At 30.3% G+C, this 16,002-nt stretch overlaps 1 protein-coding gene across 1 annotated transcript; it reads left to right on the top strand.

Moving 5' to 3' along the window:
- Positions 1 to 13,749: 13,749 nt before the first annotated feature.
- On the top strand, positions 13,750 to 14,887 carry LOC113870888. Its single transcript, XM_027507415.1, has one exon. The coding sequence runs from the start codon at positions 13,935 to 13,937 to the stop codon at positions 14,838 to 14,840; it is 906 nt and encodes a 301-aa protein (XP_027363216.1). The 5' UTR covers positions 13,750 to 13,934; the 3' UTR covers positions 14,841 to 14,887.
- The last annotated feature ends 1,115 nt before the right edge of the window (positions 14,888 to 16,002 follow it).

Below are 16,002 nucleotides of genomic sequence, written 5' to 3'. Positions count from 1 at the left end.
GAGTTTGATTCCTTTTAATCTTATTTAAAAATATAAAAAGATAATATTTTATTAAAAATGTTTATTATATTAAAGATATGACATTATAATAAAAAAAATGGTTATTATTTTAATTAAATAACTTAATTTTAAAAATTGAAGTTAATATTTTTTAAATCATTAACATATTTTGATATTTAAAAATATAATTTAATTTTTTTTACAAAGTAAAATTAATGACTATTTTTCAAAAAGATAAAAATAAGCAGTATTTTAGTTGGAAATAGAACCGTGTCATAATTTGCGTGGCGATAGTCTTCGTTTCACACTTGGCTTTATTATGGGGTTATTATCCAAAACCTGAAACGTTGCCCTATTTTCTGCTGTCCTTTATTTGGGCAAGTGCAGAGGGTGTGTCCAAGAACCTTCTACCTTCCCTTCCAGACACTGCCATATTTATGTCTTTCCTCTTTTGTATTTGATAACCATACTCTCATATAGCATACCAAAGGTTTGGGAAGTGGAAGTGAAAGTGCCTCTCAAATCACCCTTCCATATACAACTCTATTTAAATCAAATTTCATTCCTCTCAATTAAGTCTAAGAAAAAATATGTAAAATAAAAAAATATTTTTTTAGCTTGTGCATAATAAAAATTTATTATATGTATACATTTTTATTTGTACAGTTCTGTACAAGATAAAAAAAAATCAAATAAAGAAATTAGCCTATTTCTAAACATATAATTCATTAATTAAAATATATTATATTAACTATTATTAATTCATTAGATCTTATGTTGAATTAAAAAATTTATTGTATATGAATTTTTATTATGTCTTATTAAATATATGTCAAAAAATTAGATAAAATAAAAATATATTCAAATTAATATAAAATAAACTAAATTTATAAATATTTTTATTTAAATTATTTATCCATATATTTTTTCACACTAGAATATTAAATCCTGACCAAATTTCATGACAAAACTCACCTCCGTGGCTCTTGGACACTGAGCAAATTACATATTAAGCTAAAAAAATTATATTATTACTTGCATTTTTTATATATTTTTTCTGTAACTAGAAAAGCTATATATATAAAAAATAAAAGTGTTAAGAATAAAAAAAACTTTATTGACTAACATATGCCCACATCCAATTAATCATAAACAAAGAAAACAAAATCAATTATTTTATAAAAATATGAATTTGGTTCTTCCCTTTAATGGAAAAGAGTAATAACACTTTCGTCATTATAAAATTCACATCAGAATATTTCAAATTCTTTTAAAAAAATGTGCCATGACAAAAAAAAGCCATTTCAAACCTACTTTTTCAGAATGCCATAAAAGAATAGGATCATTTGTATTAAAATGATCCAAACTGAAGAACTTCAACAGTCGAGGCTTGAATCACCTTATAGATGGAAGCTAAAATATGAACTGAATCAGATACCCTACTGACATATATTGTAAATATCAAAATTCAGAAATCAGGTTGCCAACTGACGACAATCCTCTGTGATCAGTAACAGGTCAATCTCAATCACCTCAAACCATAATCTTCCCCCTCATGATAAATATTTGAAAAGTGATCATTTTTATTAATCCATAAGTGGTAACATGTATTACAGAAAATAAAAATTTACAGTTAAATCAAACTGTGTTATATCATGAACCATGAACCACTCCTCTCAAAGTACATAATATATACTTGAAGGGACTTATTTGCTTGTGTATGTATGTTTTGGCCATCCATAGACGAAAGCTTCAGTCCTCAGTATGTACTAAGAGGGTGCATTGGTTATTTTGTTACTTAGCATTCTTCTGCCTGTGAAGTTATCTAATACTAAACATACTCTTTTACTTGTTGTGAGTGCCGAATCTTCATTCCTTAGTCATAAATGTTCCATGGAACATACAGGTAAAAAACCAGGTGAAGATCACATAAAGTGATGGTATATATTTACATGAAAGAGAGCTATATTAATATTTTCTCTCTGATATTAACTATATACTGTAAGGTAAGGTAAAATGAGACTGGCCTCAAATCATTTATTCATTTTGACTTCAAAGATTTGGAGGCTGTGCCTGACTCAACCAATATTGACCAGAGAACATGCACATCTTCGTATTGACAAGACTTCACATCCTTGTATAGGATGTATATCCCTCTACCTGTTGCACAAAAAACCAAAATTAATATTCAGTGTGTCATTCTACAGTGTGTGGATTTGTGATATGAATGATGAACATTTTGAATATAGAATGAGAAATAAATGACATAAGAATGAAAACAATGTCCATGCAAAACAATAGCAAATTGCATGATGATACTTAGAGCTCAAAAAGATGAACAAATAAGACATGTAATGACAATTGCATAGTAAAGATGGAATCATGTTATGTCTAATATGGAAGTCAAAGACTAAAATTGCAAGTTTTTACGCTTTCTGTGGCTTGAATGAAGACGATCCCAGAGCTTCTTCAGTGGGAAGATGAGGGACTGAAGCCATCCCATTTGGTGACGAACTAGTACTTTTGGTTCATGGTAGGTGAAAGGTGGGAGGAAAATGGAGACAATTTTAAATGGTTTGGAGAAGAGTGACTTGTATATCACTGTTTCTTGTGTGATTCTCAAAATTCCTTTTCAATGCAATCATGCAAGAAAAACATGCCCACTTGGTGCCATGTCTTTGTCACACACAATACTTTCTCCTCAAGGAAGGAACTAATAAAACACCTAATAGGCCAACAATGTACCAAGCAAAAAGTAAACCTTTGTCAGGACATTCACACCTCAAAAAAATTTCTGTTTACAAATAAAATTGTATGTGAAGCCAATGGTTCTATGAATTAATGTCCACGCATTTGGTGGGTTTTCTAATCTCTTCAAGTTTAGCCATATTGGTTAATTGAAATGTATCTATCTTCTGGACGACATAATTGTGTGCAAGAGAAAATGTAGAATCCTTGTTGCATAATTGAAATTAAACCTTCAAATCCATAGACGAGTTTGAAGTCACCAAGTATTTTTTTTTTATTCTTTTAACTATTTATGTTTCTCTACAGAGGAAACAGTTCCAACTTGTGAGTGAACAATTAAAAAGACATCAGGGGATAAACAAGAAAACTTTTTGTCTTGTGATTAAATATGTGTAACAAAGCTACTTGGGTATCTTCAGAAAAGGCTTACTTAGACCCAAATGTCAAATATATTCTAACAGTTTAAAATTAATTTTATTCAATGTTAAACTAAATGGATACTTAATCTCTTCCTTGAACATAATGCTGGCTAATAGTTCACAGATTTCTAGACGAAAATGTGCAGTTGATATGTCAAGATAATCTCAGCAAGACTTTCCTTCTTCCTTCAAAGCTCTTCTAATTTTTCTTTTAACGAAGAAAAAAATGTCAAGACTTACTATGCAAGATTTTGTTAAAAAATCAATTATGATCGCTATCTTACAAACGAAACACTATTTTCGTGTGGCGTAAATGCAAAGACATATAGTAAAATATATAAAACGTGATAAATTAGCTAGTGTGGTTGCAATGTTGTGTTTTAGGTGTCAAACTTGGCATTGGGGTTCAATCGAAAAGACAACAATTGTTTCAAACAGTCTCACAAGCGTGAATATATAATTATAGGTAATTTAAAAATAAGTACTTGGCCTTAGTATCATTCAATAAGTTATAGAAAAATGAAAGGATTATTATTAAATAATAAATTTATCTTGTAACTAATGTTGGCTTGCAATCTTTCTCGTTCCGCATGTCTATCATAGAGTTTTTTTTTTTTTTTCATTAAACACCTAAGGAGTCAATGGAGAGGCATGTCAAATAATTTTTTTATCATTATATTTTGGAAAAAATGGGTTTAATTTTTTTTTATTTAGATAGTTATTTATTAAATAATTATTTAAGAGAGTTTTTAGAAGAGAAGAGAGAAAAAAAAATTTAATTTTAAATTTAAAAAATTATATATTTTAATGAATACATAATTAATATATTAATTATATATTTTATTTTAAAAATATTAATTTTAAATATATTTATTTAAAATAAAAAATTTGTTTTCATCTACTTTCTCCTTTAAAATTCTTTATTCTTAAACCACCCCTAAAAGCTATAGAATAGTAACATATCAGTCTTTTTAAAATAAGTGACCCAACTTTTGTAAAAGTATAATTTAGTGTAAAAACACATAAAAATGTGTTTTTGTAATAATTAACCTTTTAAAAAGTCCAATAAAACTGTTTTTAAATATATAATTTCAAGACATTGCATCAATTCCAGAAACAAACACCAGGGTAAAAAATAATACAATAATAATAATTTATTCAAATAAAATCATTTGTTAAATCTAAACAATTTTTCATGTCATAAAATCTAATATTTTTCACTGGTGACAGCTGATAAGAGACAACCAAGTATGACTTCCATATTATTATTTCTAATTAAATTAAATTAAATCCATATAGAAATCAAGCAAGTTGTTCATTTGGGCTTGTCACACTTTTGAACGACCTACCACTATACTGTTTATTGTAACCATTTAAAAGCCGGCAGCATTAAATACTGAAATGGTAAGACTTCAGATTTTTTAACTCTTCAAATTAAATAGTCCAACATAATTACATCCTAGGACAAAGATTAAATTATATATATATATATATATATATATATATATATATATATATATAGAGAGAGAGAGAGAGAGAGAGAGAGAGAGAGAGTTGTTCTTTCAAAAAACTTACTAAAATTTAATTGTTGGAAAAGTGCTCTATCACTTAATTCAATTATCAAACTTAATCATAAATAATGAAGTCTAAGCTTAACAATAATTAAATTAGTTGAACAGTCGAACTTGATTTTGGTAAGTTTTAACAACACCCCTTTATGTAATGAAGGTTGAGTCAACTAATAGAATCAAGCCTTGTTGACCTAAAATTCATGGGTTCAACTTTTGTTAATGTAATTTATTTATTTTACATAGTAAACCCAATCTGTTCAGCTTAAAAGGAAAAAATCAGTATGAATTGGTGTATTGTTTCAATTGATATCAAGAGTATCGAACATGATTTATTTTCGGTTGAACAAATTCAAACTGATATATGGTTTATAGTGCTGAGGATAAGCGTGCTTTGGGCTTTGGCTATGTTTAACTACGAAGAGAAGGCCAAAAGGGAGCCTCTGACGGTGCTGATGCATGATCCTAATATTGATGTGTGTTTAGCTTGTTTTTTGACCTTTTATTTAGAGTTCCACTCTGCATTTTTTATCTGCTGGCTTTCTATGGGATTTGTGGAGTTGGAAAATAGATATAGATAATGTATTAAGACTGAGAATTATAGCTTAATACAAGAAATATCTATCTCTGTGAATTGCCGTGGAAATTGATAAATTTATCAATTGTTGCAACTTGCAAAAGCATTTGAATATCATTACCAAAAGCGTTGTCCTTGTGGGATTGTCTGCTTCGTATGAGTTTGAGAATTTACTTCTTGCTACTTTAAGTGTCCCTGTTTGTAATAATATGCAAGGACACCCATACCTTGTTTTATGACTCAGTATTGTAGTATATTATGCAGGTTTGTAGCATGTGACCCCATTTGTAGTATATCCTACTAGACTCGCATTATAATATCCGCCTATTTTTTCTCTTACAAATAATGTTTATTGTATTTTAAACTTGGTGTATTTAATTTACTAATTCTCTTTTAAATTTAAGGGTGGAGAATCATTTAAGAAATTTTAATAAAAAGATAAGCCCTCAGTTGTTGGATTTAAAAAAATTCCATCCATATTTAGATAATACAATTAAACTCTTAATAATTAATCTGGCCATACTAGTGAGGGTGTCACATTTGGTGGTATTAGAGTATCTCATCCTTATTGAGCCTAGGTATTAAACTGACTACGCTTTCTAGTTGCATTTCCCAGTATGTTGTGCAAATTTACACCATTCTCTGCTTTGAGACATGTTAGGATAGTAGATGTACAACATGCCTCGGTTGTGATTGTTGTTGGTTCCTACTACACAGATAATATGATATTGAATATTGAAACTAGCCAACTCAATAATGTTGTTTGGCAATCCATAGTAAACACTAGCACCTTCCAGGCAGCTTGACCTGACATTGCCTTGTGATTTGGGGGCCATGATGAAGATAGCTATTATTGCGCTCACAATTATCATAGCATATGTGGGAGGTGATTTAGTGCTTGAAATTCAAGGCTTTGTTGTGATCAGAGAGACTATCTCTGCTCAATTTAAGGAAATAATATAATCTAATGGCAATCAAACTTTGACTACAGGAGGTTGGGAATATATTTAGAGCTATAACGTGTGGAGACAAATAGAAGTGGATTTACTACCTAGTTTATGATTGACAAAGTTGAGCATCGTAACAAATGTATTTGAAATCCCTGGAGGCTGTAGATCATAGATTTATTTGGAAAATCCTTAGGACTCAGTTTTAAGGACATAATAAACTTCAGATGACCTGAAGTATGCTTAGTAGGTGGAGTTCTGCAACTGCAACTAATAGGTCAGTTTGAGAGAGTACGATGCTTAGTTTGAAAGGTTTTCTGAGTTCCAGTGTGTTATTAACACCATAAGAATTAAAGATGGAAGTGTATGAGACCCAGATGAGGATCAAGGTTAGAGATAGGGAGATCAGTTTGGTCCTTATGAACAGAATTTCCAGCCCTTACAGTTAAGTGTGGAATAATTAAAGAGCAAAGAGTACTGAATCTAATAAGTAGAAGAGGGGGGTCGTTAGTTCTTGTTATAGATGTAGTAAAATTCTGTATCATGTGGTGATTACTTTTGAAGTGAACATTGGTTGAGCTTCTTTGGTTGTTGTAAGAAGTTAGGAGTTTGAATAAAATGGACTGGAAATAGCTAAATCATATCTAATTCATCAAATTTTAGATGTTAGCACAATTTACTTTAAACAAAAATTAAAAGCTACATCCTACCACGTTTAGGGAAGTAAATTGTAAGTTAAATATAACTAATTTTTATATTTGTTTTAGGGTCCAAAATATTATAAAAGATCAAATTTGTAAAACTTATAAAGTACTCTCGTTTTTCAAAATATGAAAGAATCTCTTAATATTCATTGTTCTTTGTTCCTTATGTGTTTCTTTTTCTCTTTTAATAATATAGTGATTATTAGTTGTGACAAGAAACTTTATCATTTCTTCTTCTTTTTTTTGTCTTAAAGTAACTGTCCTTCTTTGTGATTTTTTATTTTTTTTTTATGTTATACTTGTAGGATAGGATAGGTTGAAGCAACTTTTTTTTAGTTTTCGAAGGGACACTCTTGTTGATTTTTTGTTTGAGTAGTTTCTTCTTCACGTTGACACATGGGATAAAAGTATGTACTTTGCTTGATTGTAGGAACTTAGATTTTAAAAATGTATGCTTTTTTTTATTTTTCATTTAAGCAAATTTAAATTCACTTAAATACATAAATTTAGCTTAAACAAATTTGAAAATGGTAAAAAGGTTTGTACTCAATTCAATTTGTGCTTAAGTCATTTATAATTCTCTTAAGCAAATCAAAATTTACTTAAGCTAATTGTATATATTTTAAGCGAATATAAGATCTTAAAATTTATACTCTATCTAAATATCGCTTCAATTTTATAAAATTTGTTTAATCGAATATAGTATTTGTTTAAGCATACCATTATTGGCTTACCAAATTTTAATATTCCTATGTACAAGATTCATTTTCATTTAAGTTAAATTTGGTTGCTTAAGTGAAAAAAAGAAAAATTCATTTAAACTAGAAAAAATTTGTTTAAACATAAAATGAATTGAACATCCAGTCCTTACACAAATAGGAAAGAATTCAAGTCTCTTTTGAAATATATTACCCTATTTCTTAGACACTTACATCCAAAAAACCATTTCAATCCTTTTTCTTATTTGTAGATGATTGTCTTCTTTCATAACATTTCCTTTTCTTTTCATCTTTCATTTTTATCTTTGCTAATTATTATATTTCCAACATATCTTAATTTTGAGTTTGATTAATTAATATCCTTAATTAAGAAATAGTAGTTTTTGATTGAAAATCACTAGGATAGATATTTTCTTTACGTTTTCTAATAAAAGAGGGTTTGGTTAGCATTTCCTCTTAATTTTTATTGGATTTGGATCCTTTCTCATGTTGTTGAATAACATGGAATACTAAGGTTGGAGAGAAAAAGACATAATTTTTATCAACTTTAACAAGTGATATCTACAACTAATTCACTAATAAAATTTATGTATTTTCTTCTTCAACATGACCATAACATGTAACTTATCGTCATGAGAAGATATTAATTAATTTTTGTTCCCATTTGATACTTGTCTCTCTTTATCTCTTTTGTGAGCACACATTTTTATCACATTTGTATTTATTTTTTAATTTCTTTATCTGACAAGATGAATACCCTGTTATAAAAACATTTTTGTTTAGGGTTATTTCAATTGAAGGAGATTTATTACTTGCCGCGTTTTTTATTCCAAGTCTTACTATTTTTCTTTGGAATTTGGCTCTTTTAAATTGAAAAAATATAAGAAGTGGGAAAGTAAGCCTTTATTTACTTGTAATTTAAAAATTGATAATTATATATAATAAATACTTAAATTTAGATCAACACACTAAATAGATACTTACTTTCTCACTTTACATAGAGTCAATTCTCTTGCGTGGAGCATGAACACACTTAAAATGCGGTCTTGTGCACACTATGCAGGATGAAAACAAAATATAATCCAAAATGTGCACACTACAGAAGTAACATTCTGATAGAGAACATTGAAAGAAAAAAATGCATTGCATTTGGGTTGGACAATTTTAATATACATTGGGATTGGGATTATTAAGTGTGTTTAGAATTAAGTAAAATTTTTTAACATGAATTCAATGTGAAAGTTATATTATTATGTTTAGAAATTAACCAGTTAAACCACGTTTCAATGAGAATTTGTTGCTTTTATGAAAGACTTTTCTTGTTTACTTTATTTCATGACTTTTTAGAATTTTTTTAGCCTTTTACATACACAAAATTTTGGATGAAATAATATAAAATTTATATGGTAATTATTCTTTCAAAAATGAATTTGAATTATTATTTTTTTGTCAGGAAAAATGAATTTAATTCAAACTATGAAAACAGCATTAGTGTTAGAAAAGCATCGTGTTGCTTATTTTTTTGTCAACCGTATTATTTCAATTTATAAAAAGGATATTAACAGTATGAGCTTGGCCCGTTTGTATTGGGATGGGCTTGAATGTGACAATGTCTTTCAGTACTTGAAAAAGAAAAAAAAACGATTATGCTGACTTTCTTTCTAGCTACCAAAGACAAAAAATTAAGATTATAATTTGTGTACGTGATGAAAAGGAAAAGAAAATTGCCCTATTGCAAATAGCTTTATCTTTTTGTCCCATTTGTCCAAATAATTCAAAGGAAATGAGAATGATCGAATATGTCTAGGATGTTGAATCAGTTCAAATTTAATTAAAATGGGAAGTAAGATTATAATTTTGTAACGAAAATGAAAAGGCACAATAAAAATAAGGTATCCTCGTGCATGGTTGCTGAAGATGATCGAGTGTTTTATCTTACTATTGCTCTTATTGTTTGACAGCTCTGACTCGACAGGGTGTGCCTCACTCTAGTCTGTATATAGACTACAGCGTTGGGTTTCATTCCCTCCTTAATTATTGGTTTCTTGACCCTTCCTAAGTTCTTATGGATAAAAAGAAAAAGAAAAAAGACAGAGCATAACTTAAATCTAAAATATTTAAAATTTATTATTTTGACACTAAATCTTTGGTTAAGATAGAAAATAGTTTATAATGTCATAATTATGATGAAGTAATGGGTGTAGTTTTATCTGCTTTTAAAGATATTTTCATAAGAAATATGTAAATTTGATAAAATATTGATATATATATATAGTTTTTAAAAGTAATATATTAAAATATCAGATTTTTGAAAACAAAATTATGAAAATATAAAACCTCAAATATTGTAGGTATAAAAATTAAGAGAAGAAACGAAATTATAAAGTATAAAAAATTGTTAATGGGTGATTTTTTTTTAATTTTACAAAATTAAAACCTGTTAATAATAAATTTTTAAAAAAAATTATATTTCTGTAACTTTTTTCAAAAATTTAAATTTTCTCAAATGAAAAGCCTAAAATACAAATTATTTTAAAATTTGCGAAAGAATATTAAGAAAGAATTTTATTGCCAAATCTTTGGATTTCCCACTGTCAAACGTTAAAAGCACAACAGTCAAAAAATGCCGGGCAATGCGCACCTAGACAAGCTATTGGTTTGTTCTTTCATCCCGTGACTATCTTTTTCTTTCTGTTTTTTTTTTTACACAACCTTTTATGTTAAAATTCTCATTGGGGTCATTGACCTCAAACGTATAATGATGAGGCACCCAATGATGGTTACTTGGCCAAAAAGAATTGATAATGTTTGCTCGGGATTATAACATGATTTGATTTTTAAATGCCTGTAGTATCACTATAGTAAAAAAATGTTGCTTTTCTCCCTCCCTTTCTGCAAGTGATTTCTAAATTACACCCTCAATGGCTTGGGTCATTGTACATCTCTCTGAAAAAGCAATTTTGGCCCGAAAAGATTTGATGTAGGCAAAAACAGCAACATTAGGATTTATAATTTAGGTCCAAAGGGTGTGATGAACATATTTCATGTATGGAGGATGGCAAAAACAAAACCCCACATGACATGTTGATTAATACTCTTGAACTTAATTGTTGACAACTACCTTGGATGACTTGGTACTTTCATCACATGGGGAGGCTAGGCTGGCAAGACTTGCTGATAAAGGTTGATCAAAGACCTCGGTGTCAATCCTAATTTTCACATCCATAAAGTCCAACAAAACCCATTAATCCTTTATTGTTGTTGTTAGGAGTCATTGTTTTGGATGGTATCTAAATGCTCTCATTACAAAGAGGGTGGGAGGGGGGCAGCAAGACAAAATGTCTTAAAGCAAGTCCCCTTGTTTATGCTTTTCAGTTTAAACCTTTCTTTTTTCTGACAAAACATTTACGGTAACACTATATAGGTGATATAAATTAACCTGGATTTTCAAGCAATGTTTTGTCTGATAGACTTTTTCACTTGCTTTCATCATTCCACTCATATCTTTGTTGTTTTCCTTTTTTTTAAAGTACAATTTATGTATTTGGTACTGTACATAGTGCCTTTTACATAAATGTAATGTTTGATATTTCTAAGCGTCATTCAATAGTATATAGGTGTCCCAAATAATTCCATTATTTAAACATTATATATATATATATATATATATATATATAATTAAAAGAAAATAACGTGTGTTATTCCATATTTGTTATGCACAAGACATTTTTCATTCATGAATGACATTTGCAGTCTTAGTGCTCCTTAAACCGCATATTTTCAGTCCAATAAGAAGAACATATATCACAGATTCTTCGTTGTGCCACGGGTCCAGAGTAGCAAAAGACTGTCTCCCTCTTGAGATTTGAATGATTCTTTATTTCTTTCAGTTTCATTTTTGTGGCTATTATTATTTATTTGTATTGAGAGGTCACTCTACACTATACTGTGTCATGAGGCATATCAATCTGTCATGTAACTTGTGTTTCACACTCGTGTCTGTGCAATATACCCTGGGAACTAGGAATCAGATTCATGCAGTTGGATAGTACTTCTTGATGTAAATTCACACTGCCCGTGATACACACTTGGATCATTAAATTCTTGTTATGCAAAATTTCCCATTTCAATCACCATCATGAAATTTCTTTCCTTTAAGTTGTTCTAATTTTGTGGCAACCCATTTATCATTTAAGAATGAGAACCAAGTCAAAAAAGGAGTAGAAACACGTCATTCAAAAATGTACCACGCAAGAGTTTTGGCATCAGAAAATTGTTATCTTTTCTCATTTTAGAAAATTGAAGATGGGACCAACACCCAAATACTAGTGCCTCTGAAACAATCAATAGACACAGCTACTGCAAAATGACTCTGCCATCATACATAACCTTTCTCACATTTCCCACACTTTCTTCTAAGGGATAGAAAAGCCTGAACAGTCAAAACAGTTTCATCAAGCAAAATTCCAATAGGTTGGCCTAATTGTTGCTTGGTGGGACACCTAATCCTTAGTGTGGTTAAACAAAGATGTTTCATTATGTCATGAAATTAATTATTAGACATAATGGTCAAAACGGCCTGCAATGTGCCAACACACCTTACAAAGCTCTTTGCAATGGATGCATGAACGTAATCATAGATATGGGATGGTTTCTTGCTGAAGCAACCATGGTTTATTTAAATTCAAGGGTCAAAGGAAATTTCACCTAATTAATTAAAAATTAGTGGTATTTGTTTCAGCCTTACACTACCGAACTTCACCCATAAGATAATGCATTAACAATTGAGCAATACCTTCTGATATTGAAAAAAAGAAGAAGAAAGAATTACGTTATACTTGAGGGGTTAAATCCATATTTGGATATCTTAAGCCTAATTGTTCTCACCAGTCACTAATTATGTCTAATGGCACATTTGACTTTGCAAATGGATGCCTAGTTCTTAATTGGTACTTCGATTAAGAAGAAGCTCAATAATTAACACTCTCGCTTTACAAAAATCGTTTCATACATAATAGCATTTCTTTGAAAAATATTTGCAGTTAAAATTTTTTAAAAATATATTTTATTAAACATAGTAATAATTGACATTAAGGAAAGAGTAAGGATTGAATTCGAGTTATTTTTACATTATTTTCTAGCAGTGACTCACTGTAGTTTCACCATTAACATGAACATAATTATAAACGGAGAAATGGATCTATTCAAAAAAAGATTTCACAGTGCTTGCAAAATAGACCGTGGACCATAGATGAAATTTTATTTTATTTTTCTAGTAAAAAGAGAAAGAAACGATGAGTTTTGTAAAGTTGTGTAAAAACTAATAATAATGAAACGGAAAACAATCATAAAAATAACAAAGCTCTTGCAATAGAATAATAAAATGATAATTATGAAATTTTAAAAGGATTATTTCATAACACTTTTTTTATTTTTGTTTACTGAGTAACAGTAAAATTAATCTATTTTAAAGCGAAGAGTCACTGAAATGGGTATATGACACTTTTGGTATATCAAGTCTCTTAACATTTTTAATTTGCATAAGAATAATTTAACATCTGTATGTATAAACATTAACAAGGGGGAAATAGATTCATTCAAAATAGATACAATTCTCTCTTATGATTTATTCTTAGATAATTTTAATTCATTTATTTAGTTTATACTTCGATAATTGAAAATCCTTACTGAGCCACGTCTCCTAAGATTGATAGATGCCAGTCTTTGCAGCAAAAATACATAGCCAGTGCCAGTTGCCATTTGCCACTTGGTGGATTCATGTCATGCATAGCAATAGCAATATGAATAGCATAAGGCAATTGTAGTGTTGGTGCCCCATGTGCTTAAAGCAACCTTTCCTTTTACTGACCCTTAGTTTTTATGTTCTATGCTCTTTTTCATTTAGTAATCCTTTTGGTTATTACTACTCCAGTTTAGTCTCCCACAGAATTGACCCAAAAAGCAAATCTCTCTCTCTCTCTCTCTCTCTCTCTCTCTCTCCTATCCCATCCCATTCTTAAGAAACAATTAGAAATCCAACCCATGTCAAAAAGCAACTCTTTTGGACCTAATCCTGAAGCATTCTAGCTGTGCTTCATCTTGGTCACCTCGAATCAGCAAAAGAAAAAGTTCCTTTTATTGATATCATTCTATTAAACTTTTACCAGGAAAAGATCTCCTTTTTCTTCATTTTTTTTTCTATCAGCCAAACCATAGCACAAGTTCAGACAAAATCTTGCTGGTTGTCTTGCCATGAGGGAATTTCCTTCTTGTTTTGGAGAAAATGGAGTACAGGTTGCTGATTCATCCTCATCAAGTACCACAAGAGCAGCTCAAAATGTGGTTACGTGTGTGTATCAGTGCAAATTAAGAGGGCGTTCTTGCTTGATCACAGTCTCGTGGACCAAAACACTGATGGGTCAAGGCTTGAGTGTGGGAATAGATGACTTGGGCAATCACTGCCTGTGCAAGGTTGAAATAAAGCCATGGTTGTTCTCAAAGAGAAAAGGATCGAAGAATTTGGAGGTCCAATCTGGTAGAGTTGACATATTTTGGGATTTGAGTTGTGCTAAATTTGGTTCTGGGCCTGAGCCATTGGAGGGGTTTTACTTAGCGGTTGTGTTCAACAAGGAAATGGTGTTGCTCTTAGGGGATCTGAAAAAGGAGGCATGCAAAAAGATCGATAGTGATTGTGCTTTTGCTCACTCCGGTGCCGTTTTTATTGCAAAGAGAGAGCACATTTTTGGTAAGAAGTTTTATGGTGCAAAGGCTCAGTTTTGTGACAAGGGGCAAGTGCACGATGTCACAATTGAGTGTGACACTGTGGGCCTCAATGATCCCTCTCTTGTAATTAGAATTGATAGCAAGACAGTGATGCAGGTGAAGCGACTCAAGTGGAAATTCCGAGGCAATCACACCATTTTGGTGGATGGTGTTCCAGTTGAAGTGTTTTGGGATGTGCATAGTTGGCTCTTTGGGAACGCCATGGGCAATGCGGTGTTCATGTTTCAAACATGCATTTCAGCTGAGAAGCTGTGGCAAGGCCAATCAGCTTCGGATCCCTCTGCGCTAACTTGGGCTTCTTCTCAGCAGTTTAGAGATTCTCAGTTGCAAGGCTTTGGTTTCTCTCTGATTTTGTATGCTTGGAAGCATGAGTAGTCCATAGAGGTGTTAAATCTTATTCTTAAATGTTAAATTAATATTTGACAGCCACATTTTTAAACAAAGGTGTGTTCAGGGTAAATGAAATGAAACTGCTAAACTAGTCCTTTTTTTCTCATCTTGATCTTACATACATACTCTTTATTTGCATTCTATTATAACTTTTGTAATTTATTCTTATTGTTAAAAAATTCCAGGGTCTTTTTTTTTTTGCAGAAATTGTTACTATACAATATACATAAGATCTTTAAAGAGTTTAAAGGAATTTGTTAGAACTATAATACAAATTGCAGTATCACAGTCAAGAATGATATTCTGTTTGCAATTTTGTAGGATTTCAATTTTTGCTTTTGACTTTAAATTAAGCACAAGCATTTGAATTTCGATGCAGGGATAAACCTGTAACTTAACTCTTTGGATTTGAAAATATGTTTAAAAACTATAAACGTGTATCCAGTAAAGCTAACGTTTAAATAAACATGAATTTTATGTATATTTAAACATGAATCAAAACATGTTATAATAAAATGTGGGAGAGTAAAGCTAACGTACAAAAGACTCAAAGTAGTACTGGATGCTTCTTAATTCAATAATTCTTACATATGATATATTTGTTTCTATTTTCATAGATCCAAGGAACAATTATCAATTATAATCTAACATTCAAGCAAGTGAAGACCACATGTCCAATATTTACATTAATGTGAACGAATGCTTAGACACCTTCTATTATGTAGTTGAATATGAAAATACATGCAGACACGAGAGACGAGAGGAAAAAAGGAGCACAACTCAATGGTAGGAATAATACATAACTGATTCTTTCGGCGACAAAATAGAGGGTCTCCACCGCAACCGTTTTGTAAAACTTTCACTACGCTATGCAATTATCTCTGAATATGCCTGACAAGTTTTAAAGCAATTCGTTTGCTTCGTTATGTAGTGTTTGCTGCGTTTTAATCGAATGTAAGTACGGTGTAACCTACTCCTAGATTCCAAATAACTTCCTCATATCCAATCACTAGTATGGAGAACACGAGATTATGGCAATATATCTGATATCATTCTTCCTAATCTTCAGAAACAAGAATGGAAAATAAATTTTTTAGTTCCAAAAAGGACATTTTTTTGGTGTCTTTTGATTTTAAAGAATACTTTT

Source organism: Abrus precatorius, unplaced genomic scaffold (assembly GCF_003935025.1).
Source record: "Abrus precatorius isolate BTA unplaced genomic scaffold, Abrus_2018 Scaffold7, whole genome shotgun sequence".
In the NCBI taxonomy this organism is placed as follows: Eukaryota; Viridiplantae; Streptophyta; class Magnoliopsida; order Fabales; family Fabaceae; genus Abrus; species Abrus precatorius.
This window is presented reverse-complemented; position numbering and strand designations above follow the sequence as displayed.